General features: G+C 43.8%; 1 protein-coding gene across 3 annotated transcripts in view; it reads left to right on the top strand.

Annotated features, from left to right (window-relative positions):
* Nucleotides 1-369: 369 nt before the first annotated feature.
* SYTL1 (synaptotagmin like 1) overlaps nt 370-23,530 on the top strand; it is a 58,087-nt gene continuing 34,926 nt past the window's right edge. For all 3 annotated transcript variants that reach the window (XM_089479348.1, XM_089479350.1, XM_089479349.1), the window contains exons 1-2: nt 370-487; nt 19,610-19,999. In XM_089479348.1, coding sequence (XP_089335474.1) covers nt 19,842-19,999 — 158 coding nt within the window. In that variant the 5' untranslated portion in view covers nt 370-487; nt 19,610-19,841. The remainder of the gene's footprint in view (nt 488-19,609; nt 20,000-23,530) is intronic.

Consider the following 23,530-nt stretch of genomic DNA (forward strand, 5'->3'; position numbering starts at 1 on the left):
AGCTGCATTCTCAATAGCATGGCCTCAATGTTAGTGATCCCTGCTTGCTCAAGGAAAGCAACATAGACAAATAAGAAAAACCTAATCATTTACTAAAATTTTATTTTGACGGATGTTAACTGCAGCAGCACAACATTTTGCTACAGATTGCCCTCCATTGCAATGATGGCATCTGTCAGTCTGTCCTGGGGCTGAATTCGCACTCCGGACCTGGCTGAGAGATCTCGTTCCAGGCCCAGGTTTCTCACCAGCTGCTTGGGGAGGTGTCTGAAATCTCCTCCTCCTCCTCTTGCCTTTGACTCAGCCTTCCATCTCTTGTTCAAGCTGCTTCTTGGTGAGCTGACAAAGCTGCAAGGAAGTTAAGGAAGGAGGAGGAGAAAGAGGAAAAGAAAAGCTCCTCGCAGAACAAACTTCTCTTTCATCAGTTCCCGGATCCTCCAACCTGGGAGCTGCCACAGCCTCACCTGGGCCTCACCTAGACACACAGGTAGTGCAATTCCCTTCCTTCTGAAGAGCATTTGCATTCAAGACACCTGTCTGCTTGAAATGCAGAGGGTTTTCTTAGGCAAAGGCCTGTTACAGACAGCCAAAATAAAGCTGCTTCGAGTCACAGTGGAGGTATGGTGTTTCAGTGATGCATCCTAAGAGTCCAGAAGCCACACCAAAGCCACACTCCAGTCCTTAGGGCTGGAGCGTGGCTTTGGTGCGACTTCTGGACTCTTAAGACGCATGCATCATTGAAACACCATACCTCCCCTGTGACTCGAAGCAGCTTTATTTTGGCTGTCTGTAACAGGCCAAGGAATCCTCAGAAAAGGTTTGGTCAGTTCCTTCTTTTCTCTGCAAGGAAAAAACTTGACCATATCAAGGAGTCCAAAGCTTTATTTTCTCTCCTCTCTTCAGCTTTTGGCTGGAGCATATGGAATAAGGGGAGCCAGGGAAGGCAAAGGAAGGAGCAGCAGCAATAAAATCTCAGGCTGCATCCACGCCGCCAAAATATTTCGATTTGACACCACTTTAATTGCCATGGCTTCATGCTATGGAATTTTGGGAATGGTGCCACAACCAACTACCATTCCCAGAATTCCATGGCATGGAGCCATGGCCATTAAAGTTGTGTCAAAGCAACTTATTTTTGCGGTGCAGATGCAGCCTTAGCGGGTAGCCTCTTACCTTTCATATGGCTCTCTCTGCTAGATCCTGTTGGCACTGAATAGTTGTTTGGTTGGTGCCTTGAAGAAGTCATGTGTGTCCTGACCCCTTGTGTGTGTATGCGTGTCTGTGAGATACAGAAGTTGTGTCTGTGAGAGGCAGAAGTTGTGTCTGCGAAACACAGAACTTGTGCCTATGAGAGGCAGAACTTCCCTTAGTTGGATCTTTTGAAATGATTGAAAGCTACCTTGGATCCCATCCTGGGAAAAAGGCTATCAGTTTGTTGTTGTTGCGTGCCTTCAAGTTGTATCTGATTTACAGCACCCCTAAGGCAAACATCTTCCTAAGTCTTGGTTTCGACATTTGAGCATCTTGGTCATCCATATCTGGACATGTTCCAGTTTGGTGAGCTCTTTCTTGGACTCCATTCCATAGGATGGAGCCACAGGAGTTAAAGTGGTGTTAAACTGCATCATTTCTACAGTGCAGATGCAGCCAGTGCATCTGCAGTTAGGAGGCTCTCCTTCTGTTTTCTAACAAGATTCCTGGGCTTTCACCGGGTTTCCTTCCACAGGCAGAAGTTATATTGGGTGAGTGTTGCCTGCCACTTTGCCTTTGTTCCAGAACATGCTGCTCCTGTTAAATTTCTGCCTTTTGCAGGGCAGCTAAAAAACAGAGAAGCCAAGTCAGAGAACAAGTAAGCAACACTAGTTTAGAAATACTCTCAGGTGGCGAGATGTGAAGAAGGCTGTTGTGCTGTTGTGGGTTTTGTGGCTGTGGTTTTTTTTGTACAGGAGATGACAACAGATCAAAATGTATACTTTTACTCTACCCCCTTTTCTGTGCATTTCTTCTGTGGCTCTTTCTGTTTGTGCCAGATTTACTCAAGTTGTGTTTGACGAATGTGTTTGTCTTAAAAATAACTCCGTCCCTGGCCAAATCTGAGAACTGTTCTATATAGATAAACTGCTTTGGGTTTTTGAAATTCTCCACTATGCTCAACATTGTTGAATTTGTGTTGCTTGCACTGGTTTAAGAGCACAGCTGCAGAGTATAGCTGCATATTCTGGATTTAACTATTTTATCAGTATCAAGTCTGTGTGTGCCTTTTAGATCAATAGTGGTAAAAGCGCCGCCCAATAGAATAAGAGTGGGAGTTGTGTGGCCCTCCAGATACTGTTGGATTGCAACTCCCAACTTCCAAATGACAGAGAATCTGAGATTCACAGTCTAACAATGTTTGTAGAGCTGGCTATTGCTCATCTCTGCTCAAGAGGTTGTTGGACTATAATTCCCAACTGTCTTTAGAATTGCTAGAAGTTGCAGCCCAAAATCGGGAGTTCCCAAAGTTACCAGTCATAATTAGCATGATAAATGTTTATTACTTCAAAATGTGGTCAAGAATCCCCTATTATTTTGAGGCGCTTCTCCTGCCTGTTCTGCTGATGGGGCCCCTAGATATCTGTCCCGACGTTTTATCGTGATACCACTGGCTCCAATGCAGTCACCTTACCAAGCTGCAGATACCAGTGTATTATTCTAAACAGGGAATTAAATGTGGGGTGGGTGCATGGCCTTTTTTGGGGATCCCATTGAGTCCCCCTCCCAACAAGGACTGGGTGGGAGACACATCATCTTCGAAATATTTGGAGCAACAGCCCCCATATTCCCTGGCTACTGGAGAAGCTGGTTGGGGCTGATGGGAGTTGCAGTGCAGACATGGAAGGGGAACCCAGGCTTAGCCTCCCCTGAATTGACCATGCACCACCTCCCACTGGAGTTTATTTTGTTTTGAGCATAATAGTATATTATTTTAGTATTTTAGCAGTTTAATAGTGTTGTGCTTTATTGTTTGTTTTTTGTTGTATACGCTTTAATGTACCGCCCCTTGGTGAGAAGGATGCTATAAATAAACGTTATTGTTATTAATGGAAAGGAAATTTTAAGGGAATTTTAAAAAGGACGTTTTAAATTTTGAAAAAGAGAGGAGTTTCTTTTTCTAAAACATGTTTATAATAATGTTATAATGTTTATAATAGCCTCAAAAGCCTTGGAAAAAGAAACAAAAACACTGTTTAATTTGCAGGCTGTCTCATTAAAATTGCACCTATCGATTAATCAGTTCAAGTTGATTACTTGGTTAAAGTTGATTAATCTACTGACAATGAAACCAATCAAAGCTGTCATAATAACCCAAGATTGGTGCATGCGCACAAACACCTATGGCTAAGAGTGTTCTGTTTGTCTAGGCAGGGTGTGCCTGTATGTCCAACAGGTGGAGTTTGTAAATGTTTAGAGAGACACTTTCCATGTGTCACGGGGACTAGTGCTTCTTCTCCATTTCCATATGGTTAGTTTGGTTTCTGCTGTGCTCTTCTCTGTGTACCGGACTGCTCCCCCTCCATCTTGCTCACAGCTGTGGCTGTGGCATCGCTTGATGTTTCCATTGGGGACAAGAAGTACAACCACAACCTAAACACTGCTAGGATTGTGACGAGGCCTCAGTCATCAGTCTGGTTCCTTCTTTGACCATGAGAAGCGTTTGTTTATGTCTCTTTCTGCATGTGTCCAGGTGCTTCTTATGTGTAAACAGGACATGGATGCCAGTAGAACTCTTACTCTTGAGTCTGCTCATTTGGAGCAGAAAGGGAGCCTCCAGAATCAGTCTAGGACTGCATCCAAAGTACAGAAATAAGCTGGTTTGACACCACTTCAACTACAATGGAGTTTATCAAACGGTAGGAATTTCTCTTAAATTCGAAGGAAAAGAAAGTGAGGCCAGAACGCATTCACTTAAAGATGTTAGTTTCACGCAATTATGTGAATACACATTGCATTCGAACTGACTTCCCATTGTCCGAAAATAGCATGCCATTGCCCGAATTTGTGTGTGGCAGTCTATCATGCAACAACGTGAAACCTCATGATTGCATTTGGACTGACTTCCCATTACCTGAAATTGCGTGTGGTAGTCTATCACGCAATAATGTTAAACCCCATGATTGTGTTCAGATTGCCATCGGATTATACTTCCAATTCCCCTTGTCTGATAAACTCCAATGGCTCCATTCAATTCTGGAATTGAAGTTCTCTCAGACTCAGAAAATGATGATGGTAATAGCAGCAGTAATAATAATAGCAATAGCAATAGCACTTAATGTATATACTCAACTATTAGTCGACCTCATGGATAAGTCGAGGGCAGGTTTTGGGGTCAAAATCATAAGTTTTGATATGACCCGTGGATAAGTCGAGGTAAAAATTAGGGGCATGTAACAAAAGATGTAAAGGATGAAACAAAGGAAAACAATGTCAAAGAACTTACAGAACTTCAGCAGTTATCACTGTTTGTGGCCACACTAAAGGCTGGATGGATGAGAGAGAGTAGAGGGGTCAGTGCTTTCAGGACAGATTATATTTTTGCCTTTCACCAGGGGATGATTCTTTTTTTGGTAAGAGTTAAAGTACAGTACTTACATTGACTCTCAGATAGTCAATTTTTTTGGGTCAATTTTTTGACTAAAAATTCTAGTCTTAGACATGAGTATATACACTATATTACAATCAGCCCTCCTTATCTACGGATATTTTTATCCACAGATTCGAGCATCCATGGCTTGAAAATATTCAGAAAAAGCATAAATTCCAAATAGCAAACCTTGATATTCCATTTTATATAAGAGACACCATTTTGTTATGCTATTGGATGGAATGGGACTTGAGCACCCACGGATTTTGTTACTCATGGGGGGTGCTGAACCAAACCCCAGCGTATAACAAGGGCCCACTGTATACTTATTTCTTACCCACCTCTTCCCATGGGTCGAGGCGAGGAACAACAGACCAACCAATAGGCATCCGTTAAAAACAGAACTTCAGTTCAAGCGTACAGTATATAAGTTTTAAATGAACAAACAAGACACATATTAAAACAATCTATGTTTAACATGCATTGTATGGCATGATTTTGGATGGTATTGATTGCAGTGGCAAACCCCCTTCTGAAGAAACTTGCCAAGAACACCGTGTGATAGGGTCACCATAGGTCAGAGACAACTTGAAGGCACACAACAACAACAACAACAACAACAACAACAACAAAGCCCACTGTAGATCTGGGCTGGCAAAACAGCTGATTTGGATTGAAGGACCAGTGTAACTGGGCAGGATGCAGTTTGAGAACCCATGAGTGCCATAAAGCAGATTGGGCAATAAAAGCAGCCGTGGCCCAGCTCCAGTCTGGACAGGTTGAGACACAGCTATATCATTTGGTCAGGAGAGATATGAAGGCAATGGAATCTGAGCAAGTGAGGACAGGCCTGCCTCTATTTCCTAGGGGGCCCAGGGATGGAGTCTGTAGGCTAGAGAATTTCTTTTCTCTATTTGTCCCAGGTGAGCAAATGTCCCAGGGAGGGAAGGAGCGAAGAGGAAGAAGGCTTTGTTTGGCTTGCCTGGGCTGGCACAGGTTCACTCCTGTAACACTGCTTTTCTGGAAGTGGTAGAATCTGGACTGGATTTCTGGACTGGAGCAAAGACCTGTCCTTTCTCCTCCAGTGAAGGAAGGCTTTTCTGAATATACTGTCACTGACTTCATGCTGCTGCTTGGAACTGGCACTTCTAATTTTTTCCCTTCTCTGTCAATGAAATGCAACAGCAGCTTCCAACACTATTCCTATATTACACCTGAGAAATATGTTTTACTGCTGTATTTGTTGTTGTTGTGTGCCTTCGAGTTGCTTCTGACTTATGGTGACCCAGCCGGAGGTGAACCTATCATGGGGTTTTCTTGGCAAGATTTGTTTAAAGTGGGTTTGCCATTGCCATCCCCGGAGGCTCAGAGTATGTGATTTGCCCAAGGTGGCTTTCGTGGCTGAGTCTGGATTTGAACCCTGAGTTGTTGTCCAACACTCAAACCACTCTGCCACACTGCAGTCCAAGGTAGTTATTGAAATTTGAATTAGACATATGGGTACTTTCCCCTTTGTTGTATTGCATAATCTTTTGCATGCTTTATTCTATAAGGAAGTGTTGGAAATGTGAAATTTTCTGGGGGGAAAAGTATAGCAGTTTAAACTTCAAAATAGCAATAGGAGAGGAGTACAGGCCAGTAGTTTAATTAGGGCCATTGTGATGTAGTTGTTTGAGCAATGGAGCAGGACATTGGAAAAGCAGGGTTCAAATCTTGACTTGGCCATGAAACCCACCTTGGGCAAATCATACTCTCTCATCCTCAGAGAATGGCAATGGCAAACCCTCTCTGAAGAACCTTGCCAAGAAAACCAAGGAGTTGCCCAACAACTTGGTCCTCACAATTTCTACCTATGTGCCTTGCTGTACGCTATTGGGCTTCATCCCACCTCCAAGCTCCATCTAATAGCCTTAGGACTCTCGTCTGCTTTACTTCAGGGATGGGGCATCCTGGGACTCAACCCTTACCAATGGCCATACTGCAAGTTGAAGGGAAAACATGTAGAGGCCCAAAAGTTCCTCAAGTCACTTCTCCTTCATCCTACAAGACTGCTTTTGCAGAAGTTTAGGACTGGGTTACATAAGCGACTCTGGCTCCCTTGTGCCTCCTGTTTCAAACAAGCCTCTTGCCTCATACTGTAGACAATGATACCTCTGGCTGCATTTTTGGTAACTTTCCTCTGAACCGAAATGTTCTTTCTCAATAGATCTGTAGGAGGAAACTTGACTGGCTTGCTGTAGGGGAAGAGGACAGATGAGGGAAAAAGACAAACAAACCAGAAGCAACCTCCAGATAATATCTGGTTTATTTAACTTATTGCAAAGATAACATTACTGGTGAATCAGTACTATAATTCAATAAGGAACACTTATAAGGATCTTGCAGCCAATGTGGTTTAGTTGCCCTTCATAAAAAGCAAAACGATTGATGTGGACCAAGACTTACTGCCTGGAGCAGAGAGTGGTGAACATATCCAAAAGTCTTGCTGTACCATTTAGATGTAAATTCTAATTTTTAAATGGACACTAAATAAATCTTTAAGCAAATCATTAAAAAAATTATGAGGATCAGTGTGGTATAGTGATCAGAGTATTGAACTGGGGCTTAGGAGATCTGGGCTTGAGTCTCTATTAAACCATGGAACATATTGGCCATGGTCTTAGGCCAGTCATCCTTTCTCTCCCTCGGCTTGATCTACCTCACAGGGGTTTTAGCAATGATAAAGTAGGGAAGCACAGAGCCATATGTTTGATATTGCACACTTGAAGGAAAGTGTGCATTATATTCTTAAACAAAGTACCTTGTGATCATCCATCAAGACTGATGGCCAAGATTGTAGTTTCATTGCTCAAACCAAGCAATGGTTCTTAGTCTTTGGTCCTCCAAGAGTTATGTCTTCTATTTGTAACCCTCTTGTATTTTCCTACCACTTCTGTAAATTTTATTTTCACACACACACACACACACACACATGAAATAAACTTTTTGGGAGAAAGATAGAATCAGTATGAGAAAGATGGCTTTTAGTTGTTGTCTCAAAGAGCTCTCTGTCTGGAACAACCTTTGTCATCAGTTACTTTTACTCTCTCTCTCTTTTCAAATGTCAGTGGAAATAGTTAAAACATTGGGCAATCTGAGTGTTATTTAAAGAATGAACAATATCTAATCATTCTTTGGGTTTAAACCTGGACTGTTTATCGAAACTATCAGTCACGAAGTGGGACTGTCACATGGGATACTTTCTTTATAAACTGAGAGATGTGCAAGGAATTCTGGAAATCATGATATCTCCCATGTGTAAGGGATTTTGGGCGTTATGGCATCTCGCTTGTCCCATCATAATGCTAACAAAAAGTGACCACTAGACATTAACATGGACATAGGTTGGAGATAGAAGTTGTGTGTGTACATACAGGAAGGAAGGCTCTGTTGAGTAACATTGCCTCACTGCCCTTCTTTATATGAATGGGGATGCAATAAAATGTTGAAGTGTTCAACAGTATTGAAGTGAAATGTGTATGCATCAAAGTGTTCAAGATTCCAGCCCCTTCATTTCATCCCTCCTGCTTGCCCTAGTGTTACATACTCCTGATACTCCACAAGGATCATCAAAGCTTTTTCATGCTCAGTCTTCGTTTGGCTGTTGAGAGAGGAGTCCCCATGATTTTTTTTTTAAATAGATGTGTTGTATTTTTCATCACTAGCTTTGCTAGCTGAGGGATTCTGGGCATTGTGGTCCAAAAAAGAACTCTTTCAAGCCAGTTGCTGTCTGTGTCTTGTGCATGGGTGGTACATTGTAGTGGATCAAGCAGTGTCACTTGCAGCCTGAAGTCAGAAATGGAAAGAGTGGTTTAGAAAGTTCAAGGCACACTGTATACATCAGCTGGGGAGGTTTTTTTTGTACAGCTGACCATCTACATTTGTGGCCTTGACTTTTGCGGATTTGATTATGCATGGATTTGATTAATAGGTTTTCTCTAGGAATCTCTAGGTCTTCTAGAGTCACTCGGTTGGAAGTTAACCATACAGTCACACTGGAGAACCTAGAGATTCCTAACGAAAACACTTCTCTAGACATTGGTAGGTCCTCCAGTGTGATTCTGTGGTCAACGTCTGATAGATGTGGACCACAGAATTGCTTTGGATGACCTAAAGATTCCTAGAGAGGTATTCTCACATGTTAAAAAAATGAGTATTTTTATGGACAGTTTTTCCACTTTCATGGGAGTCCTGTGTCCCTAACCCCAGCGAATGTAGAGGGCCCACTGTACTTCCAAATGAACCTACAATCCTCTAACACTGGCTGTGTTGTCTGGGAATTGTGACAGTTGGACCAAAGCATCTGAAGAACAAATGGTCCTCCAGCTTTTTCATACATTACTTTTGGGATCCTTGCTCTCATATAACTGTCTGATGCACCTCCATGTTATTGTTGTTAATTGCCTTCGAGGCGACTGACTCATGTTGACCCTGTGGATGAGATATCTCCAAGGCCCCATTCCCACTGGCCCATTTAACGTGGGTGGAACTGGGTAGATCCGAATGCCCCTCCCCCGAATCTCTCCGTTAGTGAGTGCCCACTAGATTTGAGGGGCATTTTAACCCGAATGCCTTATCGGGTTTAACTTGAAGGCGCCTGCTGTCAATCAAGCGATCGTCATAGGTGACGTTTGCAGGGGCATCGGAAGTGTCCTCCCTCTCCTTTTTTTTAAAGAGCCATGCACAAAATGCCCCAAAGTGAGCACATTTTGTCAAAATTTAAAATCTCTTGTGTGTGTGTGTGTGGGGGGCATTTGGGTCAGTGCAGGATATGATCTGCCCTTGGCCCCATTTTCAACCCCAAAATGCAAGCTAATGCATCCTGTATCCCCCACTCCTTGCCACCCCAGAATGCCTCATACACAGGTAATAATAATAATAATAATAATAATAATAATAAATTCCTCACCTCGGAAATGCCAGAAAAGGATGCGATTGCCATGCATTCTTTTTTGCTTTTAAAAGCAATTCAGGGCTATCCCTGAATTCCTTGCAAAAGCATGTATCGTTTTGTCAATTGCCTAATTTACAAGAGCAACAAATGTAACATTTGAATTGTAGGATTGATTCGCAAAGGGAAAAAAAGTCTAGCCCATTTGCAACATTGCCCCTTTGCTGGAAGCCAGCAAATAGAAGGGAAAGTGAACAAGCAGTTAGCCATGTTCTATGCATCTATATATCTGCCTCAAGAAAAAAAACATGCGTATATTTTGTCAAAAATAATTTTAAAAAATAAAAAGGGGGGGAAGGTGCCTGATGGGAGCTCCGTTCGTGCCCTGCCTTTGACCTGACCTGAACTGACCCTTTTCCTCCTACTAGAGGAGCTTTGCATTGCCTTCCACTGAGGCTGAGAGAGAGTGACCGTTCCAACTGGCCCATGGAATCAATTGGGAATAAAAGGGAAATGCAGCACAGGCATTCTGACTGTAGCATCCTCATACACTAATAATAATAATAATAATAATAATAATAATAATAATAATAATAATAATCCAGGAGGAAGAGGAAATGAAATTAGCACAAGCAAGCACCCAAAAAATCATGCACATAAATTGTCAAAAATAAAAGCCTGATTTTACAGCCTGATTTCCCTACATCCCTCCTCCGGCTTGGCCCCGCAGCCCAATTTCCCTTGGCAATCCTCCTCCTCCTCTTTCCTTCCGACCCTCCCCTCCCAAGATGCCCTGGCTCCTTCATCCTCCTCCTCCTGCTCTGTTAGAGAATGCCCTCCATAGCTTCCTTCTTCCCACAGCTCCTTCCTCCTCCTCCTCCATCACTTTCTCCACTCCCCCCCCACCCTCCCTCTTACAGCCCTTTGCAGCCCAAAAGTCACCCTGATTTCCCCTTTTGCCTCCTCTCAGTCTCCAGTCCTTCGGCTCTTTCCTCCTCCTCCTCCTCCTCTTCCTCCCCCTCCCCTCGGATGAGGGGAGGGAATGCTCTGACCGCTGCCCACCCTCTGACCTTAATTCCTCCCTGAATTTGCCCCGAACATGATCGAGGGCAAGTTTATATTTCGCAGAACCCAGGTCTTTTGAGAAAAGACAGATTTTAGCCCGATTCTGGATACCCCGGGGTAAGGGGCATTTCCTTGTGCAAGCCTCGACATGGATTGTGACAGAATCGGGCCCAATATGAACTTCACGTGCAAATTTTGAATCCTGAACCGGATTAAAAGGTATTCTGAATGGGCCCCAAGTCTCCCTATCTTTAACCACTCTATTCAGCTCCTGCAGTTTCAGGGCCCTGGCCTCCTTGGTTGAGTCTATCCATCTGGTATGTGGTCTTCCTCTCTTCCTAGTGCCCTGTACCTTTTCTAGCATTATTGTCTTTTCTAATGAGTCGTGCCTTCTCATGATATGGCCAAAGTACAACAGCCTCAATTTAGTCATCTTTGCTTGCAGGCGTGATCTGTTTTAGAACCCATTGGTTTGTCATTTTTGCTACTCACAGTACCCTTAGCTCTCTTCTCCAGCACTTCATCTCAAATGCATTGATTTTCTTTCTATCCACTTTCTTCCCCATCCAGCATCCACATGGGGAATACAGCTCTCAGAACCCGCCAAGGTCAGAGGGTTTGTAGGATTAGTAGTCCAAGGAGTAGCTTTTCCAATCTCTGCTTTGTTCTGACTAACATATCACAATGGGTATTTTGTCACTACTACCATAGTTCTCACACTTCATTTCACTTTTCAAAACAAGGTTAAGGGGCTTGATACATCCCATGACCCCATCTCTAAATGAAGAAGCGGCTGCTCTGATTAATGTCCAGGCACCATGTCTTCTAGAATCATCAGGTTGAAAGCTACCTTGGAGGTCTTCTAAAACCATCCCTTCTGTTCAGGGCAGGGTCTACAGTCCAGGATGCAGTCACAGGACCTTGTCTTATCATGTCACGCTTCATGGTAAAACAGGGTAAGCCAAACCTTACTGAGGAAGGAAAGAGAGGCTGTGTTTGTGTAAGGTGTCCCTGATTATGGCGGCAATAAAGAAAAAAAATGTCCCTTAATTTTTTTCCTCAGGATGTAAGTGTATGCTTGCATGGAAGGATGCCATAGTGCTTCATGTTGGTCCTTGGCAAGGTTCAGGATGAAAATAATGAGATAGTGGATGTGTCCATATGTGGCAGTCATAGCACATATGTATGATGAATAGCACCAGGCTGGCTTAGATCCATCTACTCTCCTTTTCTCTTTTTCAGCCATCTTTTCCTATCCCCAGTGACCTCCAGATGCATTGATTAGGGATGATGGGAATTGTTAATTCCCAGAGGTTAATTGAATGGTAATGATCTTCACACAGTCTTCTCAGTGGGCCTTCTCAGGGGTTACTCACAGTCTTTGGAACCCAGTCCCTCCAGAGGCCAGGTTGGCAACCTCTTTACTCTCCTTCTGTTGGCAACTGAAAACATCCTTGTGCCACCAGACTTTTAGCAACTGAGTGGGGGCGGGCTTTTAATGATGCACTATGCAGTTTTATGGTTTGTATAACCTGTTAATTAATTTTAAACTTTTTAACATTCACGTTTTAACATTACATATTGTTTAATTGCCTTGTAATTAACTTTTCTATTATATTTTATCAAAGTTTTTTGTATTGTTTTAAAATCTGTTTTGCTTTTAAAATGATGCCAGCCACCTTGAGTCTCATTCTTGGGAGAAAGGCGGGATATAAATGAATAAAACAAATTATCATCATCACCATCTGCTCCTGATATAGATGCACAAACCACATTACATCCTGTGATCTATCAAAGTGGGTTTTCTACATCTCACTTTTTTGTTTCTTGGTGGGCAGCAAGGAGGGAGGAAGTATTTCACAAAAATTGGCATCACAGTGAAAGAATGCAACATCCAATAAACTCTAGTCCAGACCAGTTGCAGGAAAGTTGTACTCTCCTCTGTGATACCAACTTTCTGGACACTTGGATATTTTTTTTAAAATAAGAGGTGAATCTCTGATTGTCTCTTTCTGATAAACAGAATATCTGTCTTGGATAACAGATACTGTTTGAATCTCTGTCTTGAATAACACATTCTGTGATATTTGATGTGCAGTTAGTGACACATTGTGCAATCATATGTATGGCAGCTGGTGAGCTGATGTGGCTTAGGCTTAGGGCCTGAACAGACAGGCCAAAATAAAGGTGCTTCGGGGCACTTGGGAGGTATGCTGTTCAAATGACACATGCATCTTAAGAGGCCAGAAGCTGCACCAAAGCTATGCTGCAGCCCTTAGGACTGGAGCATGGCTTTGGTGCAGTTTCTGATCTCTTTGGATGCATGCATCATTTAAACAGCATACCCCAAAGTGACCCGAAGCAGCTTTATTTTGGCCTGTCTGTTCGGGCCCTTAGGTTTCATGTTTGAGACTTGTGGAAATCAGGACAATGAAGAGGTGCCAACAAGGATAAGGCTATGCTTAACTTTCCTGAAAGCGAGCCCCACTTAACTCAGTAAAATTTATTTCTGATTAGATAAAAGCACCCACTCCCATACCCAAGTGTGGTAGGATTATTGGGGCAACAGGTGGAAAAGGTGATGTGTTAAATGTCTCCACTGGTTTCTTTTGAAAATGTCTCCACTGGTTTATTGTGTCATGAATTACTCATTTATTGTGACATGAGCTGCTCAAGGCCATTTCATCAGACACAGGAAGTGCACTGGTAAGTAGAGACTTACTACACAATAACAAATTTACAAGGTAAGAACTAAAGATAACAGGAGTGCAAACCCACATCCTGGTTTTTAAAAAGAATATTGTTCTTTACTTTCCGAGGCTCTAAAACACATTTTTAAAATCTTCTTGTGGCTGTAGGATTATGTGGGCATCTTTAGACTTGCTCCAAGGTTTTTTTTTGGACATAAGGCAGAAAATTCAGATTGTACTTGCCAGCCCAGAATTTGACAATTTGGAGATGTCCCCTCCAAATTCTGGGAGTTGTAACTTTCCTGATCTCTCCCCTGATTTTAGAAGTTCTCCTAAAAGCAGTTGTCCCTCCTTATCCACGGATTCCTTATCCATGGATTCAACCATCAACGGCTTGAAAATATGAAAAAAAAAAAAAAAATCCAAAAAGCAAATCTTGATTTTACCATTTTATACAAGGGACACTGTCTTACTGATGTGCATAATGAGATTTGAGCATCCATGGATTTTGGTATCCAGAGGGTACACCTGGTGGGACTGGTGCAGTTGCTGGGCAAGTGAGAAAGGACATTGGTTCACTTTCTTGCTTGCCCTGCAGCTGCAGTGGACCCTGGCTAGGCACTCCAGAGAACACAGCATCACCCTACTTGGCAGTGACCACTGCTGGGGGGCATTGCTTTCTGTTCAGACTCTGGCATAGCTGCTGGGTAAGCAGCCACACTAGATCCAAAATGGGTCCTCTGGAGGGTGCAGCATTGCCCACCTGGGCAGCGGTCTGGCTGGGTGATGGCCAGTTTGCTGACTGCTGGGCAAACCAGTGAGGCAGCAGGAGGGAGGGCAGGGCTGGGCTGGGCTGGGCAGGGCAGGCCACCACACTGCAGCCCCTTCTGAGCATCCACACCAGGTGAGACCAACTGTAGCCATTGCAGAAATGTCCACTGTTCATGGTGGCTGGAAGATTCTGGGAGTTGTATTTCAAATGAGTACCTTTCCTGAGCTCTGGCCTACTTTTGGATAGCACACTCCCTTTAATTAAAAAAAGGCAGGTGATGAGTGCCAACAGATATGAAGCAATAACAGAGCTACTGAGAAACAAGAGGCAGACTGGCATGGTCGTGGTTTTTTTTTTTAATTAAACAAACAAAAAAAAAGAAATTACAGTGGGTCCTCCATGTTCACTGAGATTAGAGGCACAGGACCCTTGTGAAAGTGGAAAAACTGCAAACAAACAAACAAACAAACAAACACCCTATTTTTTCATCTCTAGGAATCTCTAGGCCCTCCAGTGCAACTCTCTGGAAGAGGTTAACCTAGGAGTATATCACACTGAGCTTTTTGGAGATTTTCTGGCTCAGTTCCAACGTGACTGCACTTCCAACAATGTGCATTCACATCGTAAAGTGAATGTGTTATCAGACGCCATTCCTTTCTATGGGAGCTCCTTGCGAGGTGCTTCCGCAGTGATTCCAAAGTGACCCCTCATTTTGGTAAAACCGGGAAAAAAAGTGATTTCACAGAATTTGCTTCCAGGCTCACTTCGATTGCACTGCAGATTGGTCTGGTGTGGAAAACCACTCAGATGTCACCCCCCCTTGGCCCCCTGCATCCTGCTCCATCATCCCCCTCCTCCTCCTTCATGCCATCTCACCCCCTCTGCCACCCTGCAACCCATCCCATCATCCCCTGACTGCTTCTTCACCCCATGAAGGATGACAGCTAAGGAGGGGGCAGGGAAGGAGGACAGAATCCAGAGCCCCACTGAGCATGTGCAAGGGGGCTGATTCGAATCGTTGAACCCTCCGGTGTGGTATTACAATGTGCACTCATTCTGCTTTGCTTGAATCCGCATCATGTGACTTGCTTGGAATAGAACTGACTTCGCTTCCCCCTCAATTCGGAAGGGCAACAGAAAGGCAACCAGGTGTGGTAAAACATCATGTTTTAACCTTAATTCGCATTGCTTGACATGAGTGACTCTGGGTCTGGTGTGAATAAACATCACACTTTGCATTGCTAGAACAGGAGTGACTGCGGATCTGAGCTGCAAACCCCCCACGTGTGATAAGGTCCCTAGAATTACACTGGAGCTACAAATGGCTAGAGAAGGCTTTTTTCTATGAATCTCTTGGTCTTCCAGCATGACTCTACGGTCAACCTCTGGCAGAGCCTTTTTGGAGGACCCAGAGATTCCTGGAGATAACATGTTAATCAAGTCTGTGAATAATAGGATCCACAAAAGTCAATGCCGCAAATGTGTATATGCAACACTTCACCCCACAAAAGTAAAACTGCTAAAGAGCAGCCCAACAAAGACTAAGCAAGTTCAGTGCTATGAGATGTTGAATGAAAACCTTGGAAAATTACTTTTTTAGATTACGATGCCCCAAATTTTCTAGCCAATATATTGGCCAAGCAGTTGTGGGATTCTTGGGGGATAGACTTCAGCACCTGAAGTAGCTCTTTTTAGCTTGGACTAAATCCCAAAATGGATGCACTATCTGATGGACAAGGAAGCCACCTACCACCACTGTCAACATAACTTTGAACATTGTTTAATAAAGAGACATAGATTTCAGATGTGTTGTGCTAAGAGGTGAGGATACATTGCAATAATTTTGTTGTGAATTGTGTATCAATCACTATCAGGACTCAGCAGCAGGAGCAACAGCAATAACAAAGAATTAAAATGTCAGGACAGCAAATGTATTGAAATGTGCAGTCAAAAGCTGAAAAATCCCAGAGGGCTGAGCTACAGAGAGCAATAACAACCACATTTATGTTGGTTATATTTGGTATATCTCTATGGCCCTTTTCAGCTCAGATCCACAATCACTCCTGTTCTAGCAACGTGAAAGGTGATGTTTTTTCACACCAGATCTGGAGTCACTCCTGTCTAGCAATGCGAATTCACGTTAAAACGTGATGTTTTACCACACCTGGTTGCCTTTCCATTGCCCTTCCGAATTGAGGAGGAAGCGAAGTCAGTTCTATTCCAAGCAAGTCACGTGTTGCGGATTCAAGCAAAGCGGGGTGAGTGCACATTGTATTACCACACTGGAGCATATTTTGAGGGTTCAACGATTCTAATCGGCACCCTTGCGCATGCTCAATGGGGCTCTGAACGCTGTCATCCTTTCCTGCCCCCTCCTTAGCTGTCATCCTTCAATGGGATGAAGGAGCAGTCAGGGAATGATGGGATAGTTGGCAGAGGAGGTGAGATTGGGATGCAGGAGCAGCAGAGGATGATGGGGTAGGTGGCAGGGTGGCAGAGGGGGCGAGATGGGGATGCAGGAGCAGCAGGGGATGATGGGATAGGTGTCAGCGGGGGCGAGATGGGGATGCAGGAGCAGCAGGGGATGATGGGATAGGTGTCAGAGGGGGCAACATGGGGATGCAGGAGCAGCAGGGGATGATGGGATAGGCGTCAGAGGGGGTGAGATGGGGATGCAGGAGCAGCAGGGGATGATGGGATAAGCATCAGAGGGGGCGAGATGGGGATACAGGAACAGCAGGGGATGATGGGATAGGTTGTAGGGTGTCAGAGGGGGCGAGATGGGGATGCAGGAGCAGCAGGGGATGATGGGATAGGTGGCAGGGTGTCAGAAGGGGGAGATGGGGATGCAGGAACAGCAGGGGATGATGGGATAGGTAGCAAGGTGTCAGAGGGGGAGATGGGGATGCAGAAGCAGCAGGGGATGATGGGATAGGTGTCAGGGTGTCAGAGGGGGAGATGGGGATGCAGAAGCAGCAGGTGATGATGGGATAGGTGTCAGAGGAGGAGATGGGGATGCAGGAGGAGGAGGGTGATGAAGGAGCAGGACGCAGGGGGCCAAGGGGGGCGACATCTGAGTGGTTTTCCACACCATACCAATTTGAAGTGAAATCGAAGTAAGCTTCAAAACGAATTCTGTGAATTCCCCTTTTTTCCGATTTTACCAAAATGAGGGGACACTTTGATCACTGCGGAAGCCCCACGGAAGGTGCTCCCATAGAAAGGAATCGCGTCTGAAAACACATTCACATTATGACGTGAATCCGAATCGTTAGACCTGCACTCATGTGGGAACTGAGCTGCAAGAGCTCTAAAATTCTCCATGTGATAAACACCTATGTTTGAATGACAAGCTGTGAGTAACTGTAATTGGTATTTAGTGCATGATGCTTAATGACATCACCAGGGATAGGCTGAAGGTCTCAGGTTTTGTTTTAGAAATCTCAGGGGCTGGGATAATCCTGAACTGGCAATACTTGCTGGGTAGGACTGATGGGAATTGCATTCCTTTCAGTAGGGCCACATTCTCCCTACTGTGACAATGGGCACTCTGCACAATTCCTGGCTGGTTCCTTTTAGGGTGCATGAAATGTACACTTTGTAAATTCTGATATCAATTGATCTCATCTGCACTAAACAAGTATCCAACTTTGATGTTTTCATGCATGGTAAATAATAATTTGTTTACTGACTTCAATAGATTGGTTTAATTGTGGTTTGTATTTTATTAACAGTTGTTTTAACGATTTTAGATACTGCCTTGTGATTTGGTAATAAAGGACCTTAAGCAGATAATATTAATAATAATTTCAGCTCAGACTAATGTGTAAATTGGTGCATAGGTATCTACTGACATTCACATTCCCCAAATGCTATGACATTTCTCAGCTCCAAAAATGTATCGGAAGACTATGCTTAGGAAAGCATATTTTGTGATGAAAATGCCTTTAACTGTATATTGAGGTACGATATACATATACATGGCAGGGTTGATGCATATAAAAATGGGAATTAGTGAACAAATAGGATGCACTTAGGGGGTGAGCACATGAAATAGTAATCATATGAATCCATGCACAGTAGAGAAGATAATCCTCTGTCTGAAGGATTTCTTTGTTTGAAGGTCTATGCTTTTTTAAAAGTCAAAGAACCATCAGAAGGCAGTGCAGCGGTCTTGAATTTGTTAGCACTTGGACAGAAGAGTGAGAGAGCATGCAGGTCACCTGGTTACCTTCTTTCCCACTCACTAAGGTCAAATGCACTATATTTCTATTTATTTGCATCTGTGCTTGTACAGTAGAATATACAGATTTTTGCAGGATGCAGTTTATTTTTTTGGGGGGGGGGGAATGCATAAAATGTGCACCCTATGCATATCCCTCTAATAATCAGACCTTGGTCTGTGGATATAATCCAGATTTGGGGCAAGAAAACTAGTAGCACATTTCTGTTTTGGCTGTGTATTTTTCTTTGGCTGCAGTGGGTGATGCACAATTTGCAGTGGCACCCTGCTGAATGTGTTGTACTGTATTGTACTTTGCCTCTTATTTAAGGTACTTTTTGTTCTTTAGATGCTTCAGACACCAAGGAGTCCTTTCCCCAGTATTTTGCCAAACAAGTAATTTGATACTGCTTCATTTTTTGAATTTGATCCCAATTAAACTTTAATTGTAGCTGGATAATTTACCATACTCATAAGTTGCTAGAACCCTAGGTAACTATTTTAATCTAAGTCAGTTACATCAATATTGTGAAACCCAAGAAAGGATAACATCCACCCTGTGGACCTAATCCAGCACATGAAAGTGGTGCCTTCTGTCTGCACTGAGAATGTTCTTGGTGTGTCTGATCTCATATGGAGATAGAAGTAGGATTCTTCTTCTTCATCCTCTTTGCTTTTATTCACTGTTGGAAATGACAGCATTGTTGGGGAGGAATGGTTTTGTTATACCTGGCGTTAGACCAAAAATAGCAAGGGTAATCTCTGTGCAGAGACATGCAGACCATTCTCTCTACCTGGGGTAGGTTGGGGATGATACCAGGAATTGCCTAGGTGACACCCAATGAGAAGTATGGCTTGTGGAGAGGTCATGCCTTCCATGTCATCCTGTCTATTTGTTTGGTCTCAAAGTAGTGTGGCCTTAGAACAAAACTCTTTCCCATGTTTAGTCTATCATGACTGGTTGTGGCTTTCCTCTTCTGAGTCTGAGGCAGAGATCTCTCTCCATCAGCTGCTACCTTATCCTACTTAGCTGAAAAATGTCAAGGATTGAAACTGGAATCTATACCTCAACCACTGCATTATGGTTCTTCCCCTATAGTTTCTGTTGGATCTAAGGGAGTATTTGCCTTGGAGGAGGGATTTTTGATTAATTTCTCAGTGTCCTTCTACCAATCTACAGTTTTCAAGTTTCTTTGGATGACTGTTAAATTGGCTTAAAATGAAAAGATATCAAAAATGTGTTGTGTTTGACAAGGTGCATTTGATGTGAAAATTGTTCATTTCCTGCCATTTTCTTTCTTTCTTTCAGCATGCTGCTTCCTTATCTCCTAAAAGTTGATCAGAATGGAGAATAATTGCCCAAGGAGTAACACATAGCATTTGAAGTCTTCCCTCCTGAAAGCAGTATTCTTACTCATGGAAACAAAGAAGTCAATGATTCTTGTCTTTTGGGTGAACCTTGATATTCAGCGTAGAGGGACAATGTGCTAACAGATCACACCTGAGAGGCCTTTAAGAAAAGTTGCACTATCCAGATTTGCATGGTATTGACTCCTGTCAGATCACTTCCCATGGATGAAGACATCAGCATGGATGCTTTGCTGGACCTCAGCTTCCTGACAGAGGATGAGCAGAATGCTATTGCGGAGGTGCTGAGGAGGGACTCACAGCTTCGGATGTCGGAAGAAGGACGAATCAGGTGGGAGAGCCAGCCCTGTGATGATAGTCCCAACAAATATGGGCTGAGACAGGTGTTGGGCAGATGGCAAGCTTGTGAGATCACCTTTCTAGTCAAAAAAGACTAGAACAGTGGTTCCCAACCTCTGGTCCAACATATGTTTTGCCCTTTAGCTCCCGTAATTCAATACTGTTGGCCAAGTTGGCTGGGACTTCTGGAATCTGAAGTCCAAAAGAAATGGAAGACCAAAGGTTAGAATCCACTGTTAGCACATGTGTTTTGCATGTAGGCAGCCCCTGATTTAGTTTCTGGCACTACTGCCCTGTAGGTCTGGAGGAAAATTCATACCAGAACTCACAGAGATCCTCTGTCCCTTAGTAAAGACAATACCAGCTTAGATGGACCAATGGCCTGACCTCACTTTAAGATGGTTCCCTATGTTTCTTACCTAAAATCCAATGACTGGAGACATATGCTAGGAGGCAAAGAGCAGGGTGTCTCTGAGCATGTCCTCAACCTAAGAATTTGTGATTAGCACTACAAGCCAGCTCACAAGTTTTTCCCCCACACAGTCATCCAGTTTGGACTCTATTCTTTTTTCAATGACTTATAATTTAGGAATTGCTGCTGTTAGACAATTGGGAATAATAATAATAATAATAATAATAATAATAATAATAATAATAATAGGATTTATTTATATGCCGCCCAATCACTGGGAATCTGGGCAGCTTACAACAGAGGGGATAATAGACAGTTCCCTGCCCTCAGGCTTACAATCTAAAAAGACACGACACAAAAGGAGAAGGGAATGGTGAGGGGGGGAGGGAATCAGGTCCAGCATTCTTCTCTCCCTCTGAGGCCTGGACTAAGGCAGATGGACTGGAGGGAGGGCTCTTCTTCTTCAGAATAGCCCTGATGGAGCTGGGCCTGCCTGGTCAACTCCCTCACAGGCCGGAGGATGGCAGTTATGGAGGGAGGAGTCTCTTCTTCCAGGCTAGCCCTGATGGAGCTGGGCCTGACTGGTCAACTCCCTCGCAGGCTGGAGGATGGCAGTTATGGAGAGAGGAGTCTCTTCTTCCAGGCTAGCCCTGATGGAGCTAGGCCTGCCTGGTCAACTCCCTCATAGGCTGGAAGATGACAGTTATGGAGGGAGGAGTCTCTTCTTCCAGGCTAGCCTTGATGGAGCTGGGCCTGCCTGGTCAACTCCCTCATAGGCCGGAAGATGACAGTTATGGAGGGAGGAGTCTCTTCTTCCAGGCTAGCCTTGATGGAGCTGGGCCTGCCTGGTCAACTCCCTCATAGGCCGGAAGATGACAGTTATGGAGGGAGGAGTCTCTTCCTTCAGGCTAGCCCTGATGGAGCTGGACCTGCCTGGTCAACTCCCTCGCAGGCCAGAGGATGACAGTTATGGAGGGAGGAGTCTCTTCCTTCAGGCTAGCCCTGATGGAGCTGGGCCTGACTGATCAGCTCCCTTGCAGACTGGAAGATGACAGTTATGGAGGAAGGAGTCTCTTCTTCCAGGCTAGCCCTGATGGAGCTGGGCCTGCCTGGTCAACTCCCTCATAGGCTGGAAGATGACAGTTATGGAGGGAGGAGTCTCTTCTTCCAGGCTAGCCCTGATGGAGCTGGGTCACTTCCCTCATAGGCCGGAATCAACTGATGATTCCTTCCAGAGCTACTTCAGTCACCCAGAGATCTAACAAACAGACTCAATTTACCTTCTACTTATCTCTGCCCAAAGAAATATAGGAAGGTGCCTTAAACCAGGGTAATTTATGTCTTTAGATCAGGGGTACTCAAACTTTTTGACTCACGGAGCTCTAAGTGCTCCACAGAGCACAGGTTGAGAACCACTGCTCTAGAGCAACACTGTCTCTCCTGACTAGCAATAGTTGTCTGGGGTCTTTTCCAATACTTGATCACTTTTAGTCAGGGATTGGCCTGGGATATTCTGCATGCAAAAGTAATGGTCTTATGCTGTGTTACAAACCCTCCCTGAGTGTATAAAAAGATACTGTATCTGACTTCAGATTTTTAGATGACTTGGAAATGAAGGAAGAAGAGGGTGCTACGTGCAAATGCTTCAACAGAAGCAACATAAGAAGCACATCAGACCACTGGTTCATGTAGCCCAAAATTGTCTTCGGGTGGCAAATAATTTTTTTTTATTTGTAAGCGGTACTTATGAGATGTCCATAATTAAACCTACAAAATTCTGTATGCAGAGCTTGTGGTCTGCCACTGAGCTCTGGGCCCTTCTTCCTCTGGTCTAAGGAAATGATTTAATGCTCCCAATACTCAGCAGATCAGCTCAAAAACTATCCTGGGATTCAGTTAGGATGTGTGTGCTAGGTAGAAAATCTGAGTTAGGGAAGTCCATCCATATATAAAATGCAAGCAGTGTTGTATAAATTATTGAAACAGGTACTGTATCTATAATGACCTTTTCACAGCCTGATGCTTGCAACTCTCTGCCATTGCCTGCCCACCTGGCCAAGGCATCCCTTACAGTGCCATCGGCTAGAGAATGTCATTTCTGGAAAACCTGAAATCTTTTCAGAATACAACTACTACTGCAGCACTTTTCACTCTCCCTGGCTGCCTCTGCATTGCAGGAATAATACAGTGTATTACCACTTCAACTGTCATGGCTCAGTGCTTTGCAATTCTGGGAATTATAGTTTGTTTGTGATGCCAGAGCTCTCTGACAGAGCAGGCTTACCATCTCACAAACCTCCAATGTTCAGAATTCCATAGCATGGAGCCATGCCAGTTAAAGTGGTGTCAAACTGGATTATTTCTGCAGTGCGGATGCAGCCCAAGTCCTCCCCAATATCAAGCCAGAATGTTTCTGGTTAACTTTAATTTTTCATAGGTCATTCTAGATGTGGAGGCAATTGTTCTTGTGGAGGCAAAGCCTGGCACACATTCTTTCTATTTATACACATCAGGCGTACATCTAAAATAATAGACAGCTGGGGAGGGAATAACTCACTGGTTCTCTCTGTTGTTGTTGTTTTTGGCAGGTAGCCCCAAAGCAATGCAAAGCCAAACAAATTTTTTTTGATCAATCTGGTTTTTATATTTCCGCCTTCTGTCCAGTTGCCTATCCTAGCCTGAAATCTCTTAACAAAAGAGTGCACAGTCTTTACTTGGGGCAGTGCTACTTTGTAAGCCATGAACATTTTGCTTGAAAAGGCAGGACTAATTTTGGGGAGAAAATATTTCTGTCACACTGCATTCTCTTTATACAGGCATTGTGTGGAATTCATTTTTTATAGCTTTCCAAGCTGTTTCATCGGAGCAAGCTGAAATAGTTCTGCACTTTCGAGTAATTGCAAATACAGTAGGGCAAGTACTGTAGGATCTGCAACAAAATGTTAGCCAGCCAGGCTCTTCTGGAAATAGTGCAGTTTGAGTCTTACTTTTTCCTTTTGCTTGCCTTTCTCTCTGGACCTTACCACACAGGGCACAGAAGTAGGGTCAGTGCGCATTGGTCGATGCGTATTCACATTATATTGCATCGTTCATTCACACCCGCGCTCTCTG

This window comes from Sceloporus occidentalis, unplaced genomic scaffold (assembly GCF_023333645.1).
Source record: "Sceloporus occidentalis isolate IW3139 unplaced genomic scaffold, rSceOcc1.0.p SCAF_13, whole genome shotgun sequence".
Lineage (NCBI taxonomy): Eukaryota > Metazoa > Chordata > Lepidosauria > Squamata > Phrynosomatidae > Sceloporus > Sceloporus occidentalis.